Here is a 21,732-nt window from a genome sequence, read left to right on the forward strand (position 1 = left end):
GGAGTTATTTTAAAAAATCAAGTTGTTTGATTCAACTTTGTGGTTGTTACACTCCATCAGTCCATGATAAGTTTAATAACAAATAATTTGTCTGAAAGAAGTCTTCTACATCTAGCATGACTTCAGGGCGAGTAATTTATGGCTTAATTTTCATTTTTGACTGAACTAACCCTTTAACGAAAACTATAAAATTATTTAAATGATACTAAAATAATAGTGACAGACACAAAAGGGTTTGTTGTAGCTCTGTTTATACACATTGGGATTTTAATCCCCTTTTAACACCACAGTACTCTTTAAAACAGTGGAGAGGAGCTACAAACAAGAAACACTGTCTCAGTGAGTTAGCAATAAATAAATCCAAATGACAATAATTTACAATATTACAAAAGCAGTAAATACTGGGGTCTGTTATTGTCTATTTACATCTGTGCAAAAACTTACATAAATGTACACACACACTCTCTCTCTCACACACACAAACAAACACACACACAGAAAGTCTCACAAAAGAAAACTCAGTTTTAGAATCTACAAATTATTGGATTCATATTCATTCAGCAGGAAACGAAAATCCTAGTGTTGTTGGGGGGGGGGGGTAGCGTAATACATTTAATCTCACTTTTGATGCAACTTTGTGTTATCAGTCATTTTGTTTAGTGTGTGTTAGATATTTAGTCCTCGCAATAATTTCATAAAAAGAAGCCCTTGTCCCTTTCAGTAGTGTGGCTTTAATCAACTGATAACATTCAGATGGAAATGAACCAATTAGAATCTGAGGTCTCATAAACGGAGAGTGTGCACAGACACACTCCTATGGCTCTAGAGGGTTTCGCCCCAAATGTGTTGTGTACAATAGAAAGAGATCACAAAAGACACTCCGCAGCACCACTTACAGATGCATGCACATGCACGCACACAAAAGTGAGACAAAGACAACAGAGACAGAGAAACAGATGAGAAGACGGTATTTGTTCAGATATGGCAGGTCTTGTTTTCTCTGTACATGAGGTTGCGCTGTAAACTGGAGTTTTTTTGTTGTTGTTTAAGTATCCTGGGTGTGGCTCATAAGACAACAGCCACAGAATAATCAACACAAACATACACAAATGCTCTCACACGCACACATTAGAGCCCGAAGGCTGTTGTGGACCCTGCCAGTCTATTGCACTTCCTACATTCTTCTGTCCAATGTGAACAGTGACAAGCTCCGCCCCCTGCATCAGTCCTCTGGAGGAGGTGGGAGGGTCGGTTCTGTGACAGAGAGCTCCTGTGCGAGGTCATTGAAGCGGGCGATGTAGTCGACACTGCTCTCGCTCATCATACAGGCCAGCTGTGTATCCACCTGCAGCGAGAAAACAGCCAAATGACAACAACAATAAATGTGAAACACTTTCAAAGCTGAGGATAGATGCCTGATTTCATTTGCATGCACCAATTGAAACGCTCACATCCTGTTTATCTTCAATGCAAGCCAGAATAAGAAACAAACAAACAAATAGAGGAGCACCTGGTGATAATGTGCCATATCAAAGGACATTAGTCTACCAGACAGAAGCTGGGGACTTTCTGTGTTTCCTCTCACCTCGGCTACATCCGGCAGGCCGCGGGATTGAAAACAATCGTGGGAGTTGCTGTCCAGTAAACTGGGTCCAAGTAAGGCTGTGTTACTCGAAGGGGGCAGTGCTGTCCTTCTTGTCTTATCAGGAGATGCCAGACTTGCTGCAAATCAAGAAAACAAGGATGCATTTGTCAATAACTCAGAGACTGATGGAGGTTTGTAATAAGAACACAGACAGGTAACTGTGGACATTTTGACTTCTGTCTGAAGCCAGCCTCTTTTAGCTCTGTATCAATTCTGAATAGATACCTATACATACAAAATGATGACATTAAACTAGGGTTGTCATTGGTAAACTTAATTAGATGAATCATCGTCTGTCTGTCTGTTGTCTGTATGACTGTCGTCTGTCTGTCTGCTGTCTGACCGTCTGTCTGCTGTTTGAATTTTTTTGTTTTTGAAAGAAGTTTCTTGAAGAAGTTGCTCACCAAGGCTGTATTTAATCAAAAATAACATTACAAACAGCAATATTCTGATCAGCTGAGTTCCTTGGCCATTTTCAAGAATTGGGTAAAAACCACCGACTGTATAAAAAAATGGACAAAAGTGTCCGTGACGTCCCCAGTAGACTCCTGAAGTTCGTTTTTGCAGCTTAAAGTGTGCAGAGCGAGCCGTCGCCATCTTGGCAGCGCGTCAACACGTGCCTCTTCCGGTTAATGGAAAATGGGCGAAAAGGCGGGAGCTGGTTGCTGAAGCCACACCCACCTAGCTTAACAGTGGTGACAGCAGGAGCAATCCACCTGTCACTCAAGTGTCCACGCCCTTAACTATGCAGAACTTTAAGGCTTAATATAATATAAACGGATGAGTTAGAAAAAAATTCACCCCTCTTACAGTTGTCATGAAGGGCAAAATCAGCTATATAGACCAAAATAATTTTTTGGACCAGGCTGTAAATTTATTTTTCTGCTGTAAAGTTGGCCATTTTAACATGGGGAGTCTATGAGACTGACTCCCTTTTGCAGCCAGCCTCAAGTGGCCAGTCGATGAATTGCAGGTTTAGTCACTTCCTTGTTGGCCTCACAAGAGAGGCCGGGTTCACACCGCAAGTTTCAGCAGAGCAGAAGCAGCGCGTTAGCAGCAGGTAGGCAGAGCAGAAGCAGCGCGCGCCTATTTTGCTTTCACACCGACAGCGGAGGCAGCGCGCAACTGAACAGCAGATTTTGGTCAGAGTGCTCTATAATGGGTACGTTCGCATTGCTTTATTTCCCATTTAAAATACATTTAAATAAAAAGACTAGGCAAGAAGCTTTTTTAATTAATAATTTAATTGTTACTTTTGTTGGATCTTTGTTTTGCTGTCTTTGTTTTCCGTGCAGTACGTGTTGTTGATAGAAGAAAGGCCATCGCGCTATATTTGTTATTAAGGAGACTAAAAAGACCCAGACTTTGGGTTCATCCCATTAACCGACGTAGGAGAGAACATGGTGCATATTACCATCTTGTCACTGGGTTTGTTTGCAATCAAATTTACCAAAAAACACCATGAAAACCAATTTAATAAACGGTTTTAAATTATGTGTATTGTAGATGGTTCACAGCCTTGACTTCCTGCTCATCTTGAAATCAGCATTTACTTGTTTATTATATATGCATGTATCACCTGCTTTTGTTATTTGTGTGCTTATGTGTAATTTAGAAATTGTAAATAAATGGTTCCAATTGAATCAATTTTGAATCAAATATTGAGTTGTTTGCTCGTGTGCCAGCGAAAGCGTCAAAAACACTATAAAATTAATTACCATCTGCAATAAGAGCCGCTGCAACTTCATCCCATGCTTTTTCCTTCTCCTGCAAGTCTTTATAAAGTACATTGTGTGGATCATAAAGAACTTGATATTTCTCAACTTCCACAATGAGACGAGTGTCATCCATTATTGTCTTTCCAGGTGCACTCTGAAGACCACCGCCTGTGACACCACGTGCTGTTGTTTATGATTGTTAGCACGACATCCGTTCTTCTGCCAATACATAGGCCTAGTTATTAAAAGAATACTACTAATAATAAATAAATCTCCAAGGCTAAGCTAGCAATATAAATTATTTAAAGTTGTTTTTGTATTTCGGCAAAAAAAGGTCTATTTTTGGATAGAACTGTAAGTACTTTAACAGATTTTGTAAAAAAAAAAAAAAAAAAAAATATATATATATATATATATATATATATATATATATATATATATATATATATATATATATATATATATATATATATATATATATATATATATATTAAAAATAAAATTATAATAAAAAATATAAAAATATGTGGTTTTATTAAATATCATACATTTTTTATGTAATTTGCTAAGAACACAGTAGATATCATTAATGCAAATTTTGGGCAAATTTTCGTTTAAGTACATGTGTATTTTGGCCATGATCCTGATCATTTTGGCCATGGTCACTTTATCTTCTATACAGATTTTTTATATTAATTTCCTTTTCGTAACATACTCTAGTTCTTGTTAAAACACCCTAGATGTGCTTTTTTTGTGCAGTTAGAGCACTTTTTGTGTGAAATCATATTTATTTTGTCCATCAAAGGTGTACTTTCACTTTAACTGAGCGTCAGCAGCGCTGCAAAAATAGACCCAGCGCCGAAACGATCGCGGCACTGCTGCTTCTGCTCTGCTTCTGCTACGCTCTGCCGCGCTGCCTCTGCGTGCGGTGTGAACGCTCTCATCTGTTAACATGGGCACCGAAAAAAATACGCGCTGCTTCTGCTCTGCTGCAGCTTGCGGTGTGAACCCGGCCAGAGAGCGCGAGGTTGTCCCTCGGTAAAAACTCATCTCTTCCATCTACTAGTGACCCTCTAACTCTAGCACTCTCAATTCTATTTTATCTATTTTTTTCTTTTTATTAATTAAAAATCTCGACCCTATAACACTTGCACTCTCTATTCTACTACTTGTTTTGTTTTTATTAAACCCACCACAACAACATTAAAGCTGCAGTTGGTAACTTTTGACGCTCTAGCGGTTAATAAACAGAACTGCTTGCGTCTTGCGGAAGAACATCGTAGCGGGATCTACTTTTCTCTGTTTATGTCTATGAAGAATCACAAAGGTACTGGGTTACTCCGCCGCGGTATCCCCGGAGCAATCTAAAATAGTCCGAATATAAACACTTATTATAGGTGCACCCTAGTGATTCAGGACAAGCCAAAAACACGGTTTTGAAAATGGATTCACGGTGTACTCGCTTATTATATACATTTACAATACGCTTATTATATACATTTACGCTTATTTTCTACATTTTGAACACAAACAAAGTCACGGACCGCAGCTCTGATTGGTTGTTTCTTAACGGGAGCGGTCAGTAACTGCAAATGGCAATAGGACCACTGGGAGGAGCCGTGATTTTTTCACAGATTATCTGTCTCATATTCTACTGTCAGAACACAAATATGTAAAAAAATATATTTTTACAAAAGTTACCTACTGCAGCTTTAATATCCTCAATTGGCACTCAAGAAACATTTCCTTATTAATATCATTGTCAAAAACATGATATTTTTGTAAAAAACCTAATACATTTTTTTCAGGATTCTTTGAATATAAAGTTCAAAAGCACAGCATTTATTTGAAACAAAAATCTTTTTTATTATTATAAATGTCACTTCTAATCAAATGATTGATCCTTGCGGAATAAAGTATTAATTTACTTTCAAAACAACTTACTGACAGAATTATGTATTGCTAGTGTATATATAAATGTAAAAAAAGCTCAATCAATTAGTTTCAAACTCATCAATATAATTTTGTTTCCTGCTTTATTACTGATATACATAATACCTGTAATAAACATCCGCTGCTAACAGGGAACATAGATGTGTTTGATACTTACAGAGCAGGCAGCCCAGACTTGAATCAGTAGAGTCACTGGGGTACCACTGAGGGTCGTGTGTGGGGGACGGCATCCAGCTGTCACATGAAGAGGGAAGGAGCTTGGATCTATCACTCCCATTGAGTTTAGGAGGCGAGAGCAATGATCCATCACCTGAGAAATAGAGCGAAAAGTGAGCAACTAGATACAACTAAAACAAAAGGATCCCACTGAGATCCTCTAATACTCAGGTTCAATCCCACCATACCATAGTGCGAGTTGATGGCGAGCTCAATAATAGAGTCGCTGATTTGAGTTTGTGGCTCTCCAGAAGGTAGAGACTCCTCTGGGGGGCCCGGTAGAGAAATATCTAATAAGGAAGCAACACTGGGAGGAGCCAAGAGGGAGTCCCCTCCCCCTGGAGATGGTGGAGAGACACCGTTCTGTAGGGATTCCTGCAGATTAAGAAAACAAAATGAGAACAGACCAAGATATAAATTGTAATTGTACACCCAAAAGTGAAAGTGGATTTAGGAAGGGAACTAGTTCTTACCTCAGAAGGCTCGTGATCAAGTAAATCTGGCTCTAGCTCAGGTGCAGCAGGTGCCGAGTCCATGGGCTCCTCAGACTCCACAATGGCCTTATCTATACTGGGGGCCTCCACTTCCCGACAGGGGCTGCCAGGGATAATACCTGCAGATTTTGCAGCCAGGTCAATTGCACCTGAGACAAATTCAAGAGCATGTAGGTTTCAAATGTTCAGTGGTTAAATCATCTTTATCATTTGGCTTCGATTTGATTCTTACTGGACAGCTGAGTAGTGGGTGAAGAACTGGCTGTAGTGGACGAAGCTTTTGAGGAAAGCTGGCGGTTCGATGGGGCGAGACGAGCTTGTATTGGACGGAACGAACCAGTTCCTGACAAAGAGATGCACAAAATATTTCAAAAGAAGTGACCGCATTGAAATCAGACAGATGCAGTAATACGTTTTGCATAAAAAGAATTGACTATAATTTATTTTGGTGTGATTTTGTGTTGTATGATGACATTGATGCATGTAAGTGTGGCATAAGGGTCCAAATACTTGGGCCACTGCATGTGGAAAGTGTTATGCATTTGTGTGTGTTTATTACCTGTAGCAGATGAATTGGAGAGAATAGAGAAGGAGCAAACATGAGGCGAAGTGTCTCCAGTTGTTCGTGGCAGCAGCGTTCTCTGAAAAAAACAAACAAACATATATTTTAATCCTTTGACAGCTCTAAGAACAGAAACAACAAAAGAACAGATTCAATGTGAAGTGGAGCAACTAGGTAAAGGTTCTTATCTTTCTTCGGTCCACACTCACCTGAACCACGAGAGGTTTCCTTAGTGGACGCCCCCTCCCTATTTTCCGTTGCTTTGAAAATATATCTGACTAAAGACAAAAAAAAAAAAGCATGATTAGAGGAAAAATTTGCTGATGAAGAAATGCGTATGCGTGTCCCTAAGAATAATTTTTTTTTTTAAATCCCTGCTGTTGACATGCGAGATTACTATATATTTGTACCATATATGTATGGTTCAAAAGTCTGGGGTCACTATATGTTTTAAAGGAACTAATAGTTGTATTCAGCCAAAAGGCCTTGTATTGATAAATAGTGACAAATTAATATTTTCAAAATTGATATTAATAAGAAATATTTCTTAATCACCAAATCAGCATAGTAGAATGATGAATGATTCCAAAGAATGGAGTGATGGCTGCTGAATTTATATATATATATATATAATTTTTAATTTATTACATCAAATTGTAAAACATTATAATTAAACAATAATATCTATGAGAAACAAAATCTTATCAACCCCTAACTTTTGATTGGTAGTGTAAATGATTTGAAATAAATGTCACTATTATATTTAAAAATGAAAAAGCATGTCCCTCCTGTTGTATTTCCTTTTAGAAACACTGACACCACTCACACTGATGGAGTCCAGCTGCTGGCGAAAGGCTAGCTCCGCCTCTTTATTAGGAGAGAACATCCGCAGCTGACGGGAGCTGTTAGGAGGCAGGGTCGTCGGGACAGCAAACCCTTCACTGTCACCTCCAGAGACCAGCAGGGAACGCGGCAGGTTTCTTCCACCTGTGGAGATCACATCTATTTAGAGTTCCAGCTGGGCAAATTGATACAGAGTAGCAAAACTGCAATTTTGTCACAATATTGAAGCAATATGATGTTTTTGGTTCAGGAAGAGGTGAAACTTCAGGCTTTTCCAGCAGTTATCTGTTGCAATAAACTTTACTCAGTTCTGGGAGGATGTTCATTACACTGGCTTTAGAGGTGAAGTGTTTCATCATTTAAATACTTTATTTCAATCCAGTATAATGTGCAACTATAAATAGACCATTTGAATACTGATTTCCCTAAAACTTTGGTCTGTCAGAAAGGCTAATATAGTAGACAGATAGTACTTATTGATTGACCAATGTCGTGAGTTTGGGAGTGAACTAGTCTCAGCCTCAAACAAGTCCATGAAATGTCGGTCAAATGGTTTAATGGGTGAGCCTTGGCCAATTTAAACTGCACGAGAATAGGACATAACCCCCTGCCATCAAGAAGGTAAATGAGGGGATATTTGAGAAACTGTCCTCATTTCTATATCTCCAATTAGTGGCGCAGAAACTTCAACCTTTAATTAAGTCACAACTCTGTCTAAGATTACCTGTGATGACTGCATTATTCAGAAGTATTTTTGAGCGTGCAGCATGCTGCTGTCGACCCCAGCTAGGACTGCGAGTCGTCCCAGCTGAAGCCCTGCCTGGAGGAGTCACAGATGATTCCTCGTGACCTGATTTCAAAGGTGAAGTGCCCACTGAACACACCTCCGGGGTCTGGGAATGAAATAAATAAAACGTAATTAAATAACAAATAATAAATAAACAGAACCACAGATGAACACATTTCTGACAAAAGCTTGTCTTGTGTCTTTTTATAGCTGCCTTGATGTATTGTAGAGGTCAAGTGTAAGGTCGAAAGAGAGGGGAAAAAACAGACTCACTGGTTTGGGGTTGACCTCTGATGAGACAAGTCTCAGGAGACACCGAAGCACACTTTGGGTGGTGGGTAGAGCTGAGGGTTGGGGTTTAGGCTGCCATTCATACTCCAGCTGTAGTTTCCCAGGCTTGCCCAGCATGAGGTAGACTTCTGCCAGTGTCACATTCTCAGAGCCCTGTGAGCTCCAACCTTCGTTTTGGATTTGTTGAGGAGATCGTCCAGTCCCGCTCACTTCCTCGCCACGCCCTTGAGGTTCTGATTGTGGCGGTGCTTTTTCTGATTCAACCCCTCCTCCTGCCATTCCAGGCTCCTCAGTCCGGCCTTCAATTGTGGTGGGGTCTCCCTGAGTCACAGTCTCTTTGTCCCACCCACTAGCATCAGTCTGAGTCTGACTCACTGCCTCTTGCTCCAGATTCCCCACCGCACTTCCCTCCTGTCCAGTGAGGAGTGATGAAGTGAGGACTGGGCTGACTGGAGAGGTAGTGCTCATGTTTGTGTTTACACTGGTCTCCAACCCTGGAGCTGAAGTGCTGCTATCAGGACCGTCAACAGGATTTCCGTCACTTTTTTTCGAGTCTCCTCCCACCGGACCAGACTTGCCTGATTTTCCTCTTGTAGGCTGAATTCCCAAAATGTGAGCTGCGGGCAAGTCCCTAATACCTGTCCGGCCACGCCCACTCTCCTGCCAGTGTACCGTGCAGGAAGCTTTTGAGTGCACAACACGAGCCACACCTGGCAAAGTCGCAACTGTGCTGTTCTCTGCAGGAAACAGGAACAGGTCCTCCGACTCGCTGGACTGGACCAGGCCATCCAGAGCTTCTCGCTCTGCCAGGCTCTTACGCTACACGTCACAAGTTAAGGGGGATTACCGTTATGAGAAAAATAGGTTTGGGTGATGATCTTTGACATGTCTCCCAAACAAAACAACCAAATCTATCACAGATGTATCTCATAAAACAGACGAGGAAGGAAAAAGGAAGGAAATTAAACTCCTGACTCTGCATGCTGACATCTCTGGCTGAGATCTGAATGCAAGGATACGATTCGTTGATCCTGGACAGCCCACTTTTGCTTCAAGAATTCAATGAGAGTGGAGACCTTCCGGTGCAACTCGACAACCATCCTACAATAACAGAACAGCGATGAGCATTGTCAAATTTGTTGTACCTTTAATGTCACAATGAAATTACAATCTTTTTTCTTGTATGGTGACGTACATTGTAAAGCCTAACAAATGTCCTAACTAACATTTTGTAGTTGACTTTACTTGATATACAACAATTGCTAAAATCTAGTAATCTGTAGTATTTGCATACTATGACTTTGTAATTTAGAAAATCCTAGTTAGATAAACTGATTGATATGAGTACCAATATTTCAAGCTTGTTTATACATTTCCCAGCATGCTCTGCTGCATGCTTTGCTTCCAGAACTAAATGTACCGTAATAAAGTACTGGGTCGATTTTGTGCAAATTAGTGTACTAGTACGTGATGCAAGTACGTCAACAGCAACGTCATTTGTGTGCGGTGTTCAACAACGTAAACAAAGAAGAACAACGTTAACAAAGAACAACAACGTTAACAACAGGAGGACGGAGGATGCTGTGATCGAAGCTGTGTTTTTGTTGTGTTTTGCGTGTTTCATAATAATGGACATGGAATGTTGACGTATACGTAAAGCAACTGAAAGAACGCAAAGGAGGGTTAAGAATATCCAATGACAACTAGCAGAGCTACCTTTACTACAAGTGCCTGCACTTGTGTTTAAACGGTGTTTTAAATCATGGCATTTTCGAACGTGTCTGGCCAATGCCTTTTATGTCACTGTCAGTACCAGTTGTGCTAGTTATGTCATGTCTTAGGGCTGATGATGATTTTTTTCTTAATGGTGGAATTCGGCCAAATCAACAATTAAACAATCTCTCCCTATTGGTTGGCTATGGTCACGTGAGACATCCCCCCAAGTCTGTTTACTACTGATGTCAGCATTTGGAAATTACCCAAAGTTCACAGGGTTATTTTAGTTCACAGGTGCATTTCAGAGGTCAGTTAAGTTCACAGATACAACTTAGTGGAATATTACCAGGACCTCCCAGTGGGAGGTCTTTAATATGTCCAATCCTGTTCAACACTACTAGTACTGCCCTATGGGAGGGCCTTTATTCACCTGACCCTCTTCATGACATCCAGTATTTGGGAATAACTCAGCTTATTGATCAGTATATTGCTTTCTTTCATAGTTGTGCATAATATTATAAGTAAGATAATACCATATTAAGTAAATAACATAGAATAACACATTTGTATTGAGTAATTCCAAAGAATAACACAATAGTTAGACCCTGCTCCGGAGTAGGAGATAATATATGGTATATATATATATGGTATATGTATATATATATATATATATATATATATATATATATATACAGTTATCAATAAAATAAAAGGCTTTAACCTATTTCAAGCACCGACTTTCATAATTTCCTGATGATTAAATGTGTTATATAGCCCCCTGAATCCTACTCGGACTTAATGCTGGCAGCAGTGGAAAGACTTGGGAGAGAACTGCCAGGTGACTTATTTCTTAGCATAAAAGAGGACAATGGTATTTTTTAAGTGTGAATATATAGCAGAAGTAGCAGCAACATTCAAAAACAATGGACTTTTGATAAGGCTCCTAAAAATGATCAGGTCTTCACTTTTACGTTTACAAGAGCATGAGAAATAACATACAAGTGTCTCAGAGCCGGCAAAAGCTATGAAAAGAGTGACTCTTTATCTCACAGAGTATGATGCAGCCTGCAGAAGTGACATGGATGGTTGTTGTCACCACTAGAATTGCCTACTGTAGCAAAGCAAAATAAACTAATTTAACCTCTTCCAAGGCCCATATTTACAATAGAGGCTTCTGGGAATCCATACTCTGGTTTCCATAGACCAAGTCAATCATTTTGGATCCAAAAGCATCCAAAATGTTCTGGTGTTGCTAAGAGGAGGAGTACAGTGAGAAGTGGTAGTAAAGCTTTTATATAGGGATGAAGGATTGCTGAATAGACATGGGCCGGTTATGAGATTTTGACAGTATGATAACCTTAAGCAAAAATATTTTTCACTGTGTTTCACTGTATTGTTGTTACAGCAACTTCCCGCTAGACGCAATATATTTTCTTTTTGAGCGATAAACAGAATATTAAAAACAGTAAAATTAGTTTTTTTTTCTTTGATTTGTTTCCTAAAAATAAAAAAATAAAGCCTGGCATCTTTAACCTAAATCTGTAATTACAGTTATTTACATAATTTCATTCAATTAATGAGATTATACTATGTAAACTACTCAGAAGATCAATATTGAGGAACTTCTTTTATATTTATTCAGAGGGGGTGTACTAATTTATGCTGTGCACTGTAGTTGAAATTAATATTCCCATTTAAAATATTCCCACTTCCAAAATCCATCCAATCTGCAGATTACAAAAGTACATTTTGCAATGAAATAAGAAAAAAGCCATGTGAATGTATGAGGTGACGGAGGTGGATCAGTGAGGAATTCCAGAGAGGTCTTGTGTGCGCATAAGGGTTGTGGCGGTGAGGACATTTTTCCCACCTGTAAATCAACGCGTGACAACACCGGTAATACTGGAATCACCGTTAGTGTGTGTGTATGTGGGGGGGGGGGTAGTTCATTTTAGTTTCCCTCTTTTTTTTTCCTTTCAAATTGCTTGTTAAAGTGCCATGTGCAATCTGATTTCACTTGCAATTCAGCGTTGATTCAATTCAAAATGAAAACGAATAAAGAAAACTTGTAGGCACTGCATATACACCTTGATGTACAATAAAATAAATAGGCTAACATACACAACGTTTAAATAAAGTAATCAGCAAACACTGTCTAACCAAATAAATCAGAAACAAATGTCCAGTCAATAGGCTTTTCAAAATCTAAAATATTGCTAAACAGGCACAGTTGTATTTTTTTCTAAACAATCTTCTGCCATCGTCTTGTCTTTCTCACCTCACTCTTGTCAGTCAGCTCAACTCACTTTTCTCACGTGATGAATGAAATCTGACTTTGTTCGCGCACGGTTCAGCACACTGCATGGAGCGTTTAGTCCTCTAACTGAACTAGGCTAATGATTTACGTTACTATAAAAAACAAATCTAAACCATGTTGGGGGGGAGTGCAGCAGTAGCAAATGACGTAACCAGTGTTGCGGCTTTACACCGTTATAACCGAGAACACCGTCTATCGCAGCAAGCCTAGTGCACATTTGTGAAGCTCACCTGAGCCGAGGATTATGGGCTAGACTCTGAACCCGCGCCCAGGAGTGGTTGCTCCGGGGTTGAAGTTCGACAGCCACCTTCAAGGGTAAACGCACAGGCTTCTGGTCCTCCTCATCACTCACACCTGAAAACAGAACAAGATAAAAAAATAATACTATGAAGCCTACACCACCATCTCCATGGTTCTGATGATGGCCTAATTCTGCATCACCACCCATTTCCCAACCAGCCCCACGGCCTGAAACCATGGAAACCATGAAAAAGCATTCCTCCTACACCCTGGAGTGCAGCCATGGCACACTCATCCACCGCTCTGGTCCACCTAAATACCCAGAGTGCTCCATTCTGTCAGTGTTCTCTTCTCACCCGAGCGGCAACCTCGCGCTCTCTCTCGTGAAGCCAATAAGGAAGTGACTAAAACTGCAATTCATCGACTGGCCGCTTGAGGCTGGCTGCAAAAGGAGGTCAGTCCCATAGACTCCCCATGTTAAAATGGCCAACTTTACAGCAGAAAAAAACATGTTTACAGCCTGGTTCAAAAAATGACTTTGGTCTATATTGCTAATTTTGCCCTTCATGACAACTGTGAGGGGGTGAATTTTTTTGCCGCTGCTGACAATGCCGTCGCGCTATGTGGGCGTGGCTTTAGCAACCAGCTCCCGCCTTTTCGCCCATTTTCGATTATCCGGGAGAGTCGCGCGGTGACGCGCTGCCAAGATGGCGACGGCCCGCTCTGCACACTTTAGGCTTCAAAACCGCTATTGAGGAGTCTATGGGTGACGTCACGGACACTACGTCCATATTTTTTTACAGTCTATGTTCTCACCCCTATTCAGTCTGTTTAACCTGCTAACAAAAATCAATCTTTTAAGAGTCTATAAAGAAATCTCTCAGTTTCTCTCTCACACACACCATCTGGGTCGCAGAGTTTCTTGAGCGCGCGGCACATGGGAGCTTTGATCCTCAGATTTCTGCCTTTGGAGCGCACTGTTGTGGCCCTGAAACAATGTACAAAAAAAATTATAGATGTACCTCAAGGTGATCATAACCCATGGAGATATACAGTAGATGATCCTATTAGACATGCCCTAAATAACAAGTACTGTGAAATATTAACATTTCTCTTTCTCTCTCAGACTAACATACACACACTTACCCCTGTTGGATAAGCTCATTTAGTTTGGCCACATTTTTGTCATCCATCACTAGAAGAAACAAGAAGACACCAAAGAATGTAACATTCGAGATGTCCCCCCTTAATCAACAAAACCCACTGCCTGATATACTTACAGCCTCCAACCTTCTTCCTGAGTTCAGCATAACAGATGAGGCCATAGAGCTCCTGGGAGGACTTTTTCAGCACACGTGAATACACTGAGAGATGGACAAAAGGAAGCAACAGAAAAAGGAGGAATAAGATCATTGAGCTTTTATTATCATGTATTATGTTACTGATTTTAGTGGAAACCACAATGCATTATTTCAGGATTCTTGGATGAATAGACAGTTCAAAAGAACGGCATTTATTTGAAACAGAAATCTTTTGTAACATTATAAATGTTTTACTGTCACTTTTGATAAATTTAATGTATCGTTGCTGAATGTAAGATTAAAACCTCAAACGTTTGAATGGTAATACACATTGAATCAACAAATAAAATAGAAGAAATTGTGGAATGTCACAGTGGAGATTAATGCGGTTTTTTTAAGGGGGGGGGGGGGGGGGGGGGTGAAATGCTATTTCATGCATACTGAGTTTTTTACACTGTTAAAGAGTTGGATTCCCATGCTAAACGTGGACAAAGTTTCAAAAATTAAGTTGTACGTTTGAAGGAGTATTTTTGTTCCCAAAATACTCCTTCCGGTTTGTCACAAGTTTCGGAAAGTTTTTTTCGAGTATGGCTCTGTGTGACGTTAGATGGAGCGGAATTTCCTTATATGGGTCCTAAGGCACTTCTGCCGGAAGAGCGCGCGCTCCCGTATAGCGAGGCTGAGCAGCACAGACATTTCACTGATCAGAGCGAGAGCGTCGCGAAAAGTCACAAAAGAAGTGTGTTTTTGGTTGCCAGGGTAAGAAAACCCTGCACAGATTACCAAAAAAAAACAGCATTAAGGGACCAGTGGATGGAGTTAATTTTTACAGAGCATCAACGGAGTTGTGCAAGTGTTTTTGTTTGTTCCCTGCATTTCGAAGATGCTTGTTCACAAGGCGCAGTTTGACGACGGATTTGCGTATCGTTTATTTCTTAAGGATGATGCAATCCCAAGGAAAAAGGGTCACGATCGTGTGTTGGAAACGCAGGCGGTGAGTAAAACTGCTTCAAATATCTCTGCCTCCTTGTTAGTGCGTCCCCTCCCATGCCAGAGACCCGGGTTCGAGCCCCGCTCGGAGCGAGTCGTTGCTGCTGCTTTCGTTCAGTTTCAGCCTCGGGATCTGATTCTGGATCATAAATAAACGGTTGAATCTGACTGTAAGCCATGGTTTGTTTTGGATGATGGGTTTTCCCTCACGGTAATGTCACAGATTCCACATGCTCTCAACCCAAAAGCCTAGTCGCGCTCATGATTCTTTAGCTCCGCCCACACGTCACGCCTCCAGCCGGTCGTGTTTTTCCGGGAAAAATTGGTACAGACTATCTTTCTCTTATGAATATAATAAAACTAAAGACTTTTTGGATTTATGAAGGATGCAGTACTACTCTATATGTACTCAAGATTAACAGGATATTGAGTGAAAATGAGCATTTCACCCCCCCTTTAACATTTCTGTATGCTACTACATCTGAATAAGGACATGCTATATAATCATTAACATGCAAGCAAATGTGCGTGGTGTAGGCACACTCATGATTTGATAATGTGTGACTAACAAAAACCAGGTAGCATGGTAGCAGAGAAAATTCAAGTCTATAGATGAAGGTGACAGACTGAATTGAAATTGGATGACAAGTATATCTGTGTTCTGGTAAGTTGAATGATTGAACAAACAAATTATGTTTGACCTGATGGGAAACAAAAACCAATGTGTGCCATGCGTTATGAAATGTGCAGGTAACCATCCTAGAATTCAAAGAAAAAGACTGAGTTGAAATGTTAGTCAATAAATCATAAGAAAAAAGCTAGCTCAGTTATTTTTCAGTTTAAAAAAAAAAGATGTTGTTTACACCTGGTATTTGATACCTATCTGTACATTAGTTTAATAATAGTAAATGTAAATAATAAAACTAAGCGCCTGTTAGCTTGAGTGAAATTTGTTAAATTGTAAAATGCAATTATAAAACTTTTTTTTAGGATTCTTTGAATAGAACGTTCAAAAGAACCGCATTCATCTGAAACAGAAAGCTTTTGTAATATTAGAAATGTCTTTAGTGTCACTTTTAGTAAAAAAAAAAAAAATGATTGACTGCTAACTTTTGAACAGTAGTGTTTATATATATTTAGGAACTAATCTTGACAACTAACAGTCTGAGGAGCAGCAGGACAGAGGATGGCTTTCCACAAGACAATATCTTTCTATCAAACAAAGGACTCCACTGTAGCCTGTAAGTGTCATACATAGTACAAACTGTGCGTCTGTAAGACTCACCGCTGTTGAAATCAATGTGTTTTGAGATCTTGTGCCAGGTCCTGTAGTAGAAATGCCGCACCTGCTCCTTGTTCTTCACCATACTTGCCGGTTTCCCCTTCTTCTTATATTTAAGAGCAATATTGTTCTGAATAGCTTCAAAATCCTTCCCGTGCTATGAGAGGACAGGAGAGAGAATGACAGAACAAACGTTACTTATAGCTGTTATCCAAAAGATTCAATGTAATACAAGAACCCTTCAGGTGTATGACAAATTAGAACTTACTAAGAAATAATTCAATAAAAGACATCACAGAGCTCAATTATAGCTTTAGAAATGACATGTAAATAAATTAAACCTATTAGGACTTTTAAATATCAATCTATCACGTTGATAAAGCAATTCACTAAGTAAATCTGTGGATGTTTTTGTCCCATATGAGGTACTAATTCTCAAAACACCACTAAAAAAATCAGCAATTTACTGAAAGTCCAAACATCCGCCAATAACTTTCAGTGAGCTTTACTATCATTAAAGCTGACAAATCACCTCATAAAGTCCTTCAAAGAAACTGTTTTTGTCCTCAGTGCTCCAAGACTCCCACTGTCTGCGCACTCGTTTCTGACTCCCCCCTTCCTCCTTCTCTGCAGGACCCTGGCCCTTAGGGGCCGATCTGGATGTCCCAGCCACCCCAGAGCTTCCGGCTGAACCTGCAGCAGCTGTCACACACACAGAGGGACCTGCTTCTGCACCTGACAAACAGAGAGGAAAGGAAAGAGAACACATGAACCCATGCTGAGAAAAGCATTGAAAGGGTTTTATTTATACATACATTCACACACACACACGCACAATCACAAACATATATACACATACAATAATATATAGAAACAATAATATCATAATGTGCATCTATAAAAGCATCAACTATGCAATATTGTGCTTAAATATACTTAGGGATTGCTTTTACAAGTCTATCTATATATACAGATCTTTTCCAGACATATTTGTAATGCAAAAATACACGTTTTTTCAGATTGCTGAACACTGTTGACCATTTATTGAACTGACACTATGGTATATTACTTTCACCATGCATATCTATACCAAATAAAAAAATATATAAAAAATTAAAGGAAACACACAGACACACACACACACACACAAAACAACTTTCACTCATATGCAAAAGATAAAGAGTGCTGGAATAAACAAGCTTAATTTGAATAGTGGTGCAATTTATTTATAATACTTTCGGCTGCTAAATATATTTTTGGTTGAACATTAGAGATTTACCATGCTTTTAAAAAGCAAAAATTCATATAAAAAAAATTAATATGGAAAATAATTGCATAACGTCAGGCTGAGACAGAACAGAAAAATATAAAATTTCTTTTATCAATTTGAAAGGCCTTAAGATTATTAGAAAATTATGCACACTGTTAATGTGTGTGCATGTCAAGAAGAGTGTCAGGAAGTGTGTGGCGTCCCTCGGAGGGCATCCAAACCTGCTGCTCAGTGCACTGATCCAAAAACAACACGTGGGGAACCGGAGAAGCCCCACTTACTTACACAAGAGATCATGCAATGAGAGCACACCAGAATACATTACAGCATGCAAGCCTATTGTCTAAATTTAAAATAAACACTGATTCCCTTTCATAACCCCTGTACACAGCTCACAAACAGATTGCTGATTGGTGTCCTGATTCAACGCAGAGCGACCATCTCCAGATCAGATGCATCAGAATGAAACTCCTGACAGTGATTTGTCACCTGCTGCTGGGTGACAGCTAAACTAGTGATATGAAAGGCAAACATATGAATAATCATCAGGCCTGCTGATTTAAAATAGTGCACTGCATCTTACTCAGTCATTTAAGGTGGTAACAAGCAACCCAACAATCCCAGTGCTGAGATTTGAGAGACTTCAGTTGTGAGCAGTGTGTCAAGTCACTTTCACTCCAGAAAGCATGAGAGCTTCTCCGCGTTGTCAACCCAAAAGCAGCCCAGATAGCCTCAAAACACGTTCAAAAGTGAGATAAAGTGCAGAGAGAGCATGCACTGACAGGTGGGCAGCGGACGCACGTCGAGATGTCCACTCACCTTTCGCTTTCGCAGCTCCGTGACCGTTCAGCGCCGCGGACGAGGCATCTTTCCGTATCCGTTTGCACGGAGGTCGCACGCTGGAGCGGAGAAAATGATGCTGGTCCTGGTTGCTCGGACCGGCCAAGACCGGGGAAAGCGCTGTCGGGTTCCCCTGGGCTCCGACTGGGCTTGGTGTCTGGCTGGAAAGAGTCGGAGCCGAACCGGGGCTGGCCGCGCTTGATGGATTAAGTGTTTCCTCTCCGACTCTCTTTGTACTCGTCTCCTCGCTCGCCTGATCTGCGCTCTCTCCATCCTCGCCTCCGTCGGGCTTTCGGTCCGGTTTGCTCGGCCCCTCGACCCCCGAGCCGCCCCCTTGATCCACTGTCATCCTGCGCAAACACAAACGAAGCATTGTAGCAAACATTTCAAGCGACACAAAACAGCGATCAACTTGGAAAGACGACATTCTGCTCAACTCAACATGGCCGCCGCTGTTTGTTTCAAATCCCCTCTCACCGTCCCGACAAAACGCGTCGAAACACAGCCCTTCGACTATTCAATGAACGTGACCAAAAACACACACCGCGCTTTCACCCCAGGCTCCTTTTCTGGGTAGTTTCGCGTGGCTGTGGTTGCGAGCGAGCCCCTTATTTACCCTGAATTCAAGTGCGAGCGCCTTCACTTCAGCGCCCTGCAGAAACGACAGACGACAAGGCAACCCTCTCGCGCATTCGACCTCTGTCTAAAGTGCTTGTTTCTCGCGCACTCTTACCAATTCTCGAGCTCCTCGGAAGCAGACGGCGTCTTCTTTCTCTTCACCATGAGTTCGGAGATTTTACAGAGCTGAACTTGAGAAATCTGAACATATTCAAAGCGCAAACGAGGTCAGGCAAAGTCGTCCTCTCCTGGCTGCTGCTGCTACTACTGGGGCTCAACTCCGCGCAGCGCGACTGGGAGCTTCTCGTAGCCACAGCAACTCTGACTCACAAACTCTCTAGTTTCATCACAACAACAAGCACACATGTCTTTTAGCGCATATTTGCAATAAAACAACGCACGCCGACGCTAATTTTGAATCCAGGTTTGTATTTCGCTCAATGCACACATAATGCAGCCGTTATGCTCTCCCTGGACTTTCCTTAGAGCTTTCGACGTCACCGCAACTATTCAGTTATTATTATTATTATATGTTATTATTCAAATTTAAATTTCGCTTAGTGACATCCACGGTCCCAATTTACCCCAAGATGAGCGTGCGTTGATTTCATCATCTCAACAGACTTGATAAGAGCACATATTACAGATCACGTACACGAGAGGATGGGTGTGGGATGGTGTTTTGCATACACAGAAAAACATTTAACATTCAACATTAGTGCATGCACATATAACCGTGACTCCTGACCGAACTGTTTTTTTATAGTCTATGTTCTCGAGTCATGCATCTTTGCTGCTTTTTAAAATAAAAAGTCTGCAATAGTCAGCTGACTGACACTATGTTTGGCTTGATTAGGGTGTGTCTTCAGTTCATAAGATCTAAAAATGTTTATATATATACACACACACACACACATATAACATTTGAGTTTTTCAAGAATGACAAACTAAAAATTTTACTTTATAAATCTAGTTGTAAAACAGCAATCATGCATGTTTTGGATGCTAGTGGTCCGTTGCTTTCCATTATATTTGAAACATTAATGCAGTCAAGAAAAGGGAACCCTATATTGTGTGTGAAGCAACATTTAGCTTGATTTATCTCACGAACAATATGGTTGTATGTCTTTATGAAATAAGATCCAGGCGACCTCAGCTGCTCGAGCACTGCTCCCAGCAGCTGCAGCTGTCAGTAACCCAGTGTCCAGTCACTATATGAGGAGAGCATTCGGATCAAACTAACCTTTTATTTCATCTGCATTCAGTCAAATGTGCTCACGAACGTAGACGCCTTTACAAATAACGAGCTAAACCAAATGAAGCACTGCATTATCAGACAAATAACCTCAGTAGACTGAGCACCATCAGTGATAGATGAGAATAAACAGCTCGAGATACCGTGACAACTTGATTTAGTGTCACATGATCAATTCTGGATACTGTTTGACAGTGAATCCAGGTGATTTAGCAATCCTAAATCTAAACTTGGTGTTAGTTTTGAGAAGCTGTCAACTGTTAGACACATTGTCAGTGGGTGACTGCTTGATTGTGATGCTATACTCAGCCCACAAAAGCTTAAACGTGTTTTGGAGGCATACTATAATGCATCCTGGAGGACCTGTTAGTCTGATTACACCATAAGTGAATGCAACAACTGGTACCTCACCAGCAGTGCCAGCAGCACAGTGAATCAGTTGAGAGTCACTTCGCTAACTTGCTAGCTATAAACAGTTACCGTGTCGTTTCTGCTGAAGTCATATAATCAGCACAGATGTGTAATAAATACTTACGTCTTGGCAAAACAATAAGCTTACAAGCTCTGTACCTGCTTAGGAGGTTTATTTTTGGCCTTGAGAAACTCCACGGTATCCAGAAATGCCAGAGAAGAGGGGTAGCAGGAGATCCACTGAGAACTGCATCCCTTCCTGTTTTCCTCGGCTGTTAGACACGCCTACCACAACTCAAAAACAAATGCTCTGATTGGTCAATAGCACTTACGTCACCGCGTGTGTAAAATGATTGACGGGCGAGTGATTCAGTCAGTAACCAAAGACAGAAGGGGCGTCTTTACAAAGTAGCCAATCAACACTTACGTCCGCCGAGCGTAATTTCATTAAACTGGCAAATGTTTTAAAATAACGGTCCCACCCAAAATGAACAAAGACCGACGAAAGACGCGAAGAAACATTAGCGAAATGTTTTGTTACGAAAATAAATGTAATTTAAAACGTTACGTTCTTATATTTACAGCCACTGCCATATATTATATAGAATTTAATAAATATTTTATAACGTGTATACATATATACATATATATATTTTTTTTAACAAAAACATAGAAAGCACAAGATTCTTTATTTTTTGCATTGCAACATTAACAAAACAATAGTCTAACATAAGTAGACTTTAAGTCCTCACAAACGGAGACGTGAATATATAAATAAAACGCCTACAAGAAAAAAAGTGCATTCTATGTACCATAAACAAAGAGGTTTAAAAAAAATCACACCGAATAAACAAATCAAATAAATTCTTGGCCTTATCAATTCTCGTAGTTTGTTAAGAGGTTGCAGTCAAGTTAACCAATCATCGTCCGACTCTACACAGTCTGTTGGCCAGATTAACCTCACAGCCAATAGAATTATACTT

The 21,732-nt window shown here is 40.3% G+C and overlaps 1 protein-coding gene across 3 annotated transcripts; it reads right to left on the bottom strand.

Moving 5' to 3' along the window:
* Positions 1–223: 223 nt before the first annotated feature.
* LOC113046898 (protein cramped-like) lies at positions 224–21,022 on the bottom strand. 3 transcript variants are annotated; one of them, XM_026208002.1, is made up of 20 exons: positions 20,909–21,022; positions 18,445–18,815; positions 16,888–17,090; positions 16,359–16,512; positions 14,063–14,146; positions 13,929–13,977; positions 13,685–13,770; positions 12,773–12,896; positions 9,529–9,610; positions 8,492–9,328; positions 8,156–8,324; positions 7,415–7,575; positions 6,798–6,866; positions 6,586–6,667; positions 6,259–6,369; positions 6,006–6,175; positions 5,721–5,907; positions 5,474–5,626; positions 1,586–1,722; positions 224–1,345 (listed from the first exon to the last, which is right to left on the bottom strand). In XM_026208002.1, exons 2-20 carry the CDS (start codon positions 18,812–18,814, stop codon positions 1,223–1,225), a joined length of 3,351 nt encoding a protein of 1,116 aa, XP_026063787.1. In that variant the 5' UTR covers position 18,815; positions 20,909–21,022; the 3' UTR covers positions 224–1,222. The 3 variants fall into 3 exon arrangements, with proteins under 3 accessions (XP_026063787.1, XP_026063785.1, XP_026063786.1); XM_026208000.1 differs by lacking the exon at positions 20,909–21,022 and adding an exon at positions 19,199–20,029; XM_026208001.1 differs by lacking the exon at positions 20,909–21,022 and adding an exon at positions 18,903–19,180.
* Positions 21,023–21,732: the final 710 nt, after the last annotated feature.

Source organism: Carassius auratus, chromosome 28 (assembly GCF_003368295.1).
Source record: "Carassius auratus strain Wakin chromosome 28, ASM336829v1, whole genome shotgun sequence".
In the NCBI taxonomy this organism is placed as follows: Eukaryota; Metazoa; Chordata; class Actinopteri; order Cypriniformes; family Cyprinidae; genus Carassius; species Carassius auratus.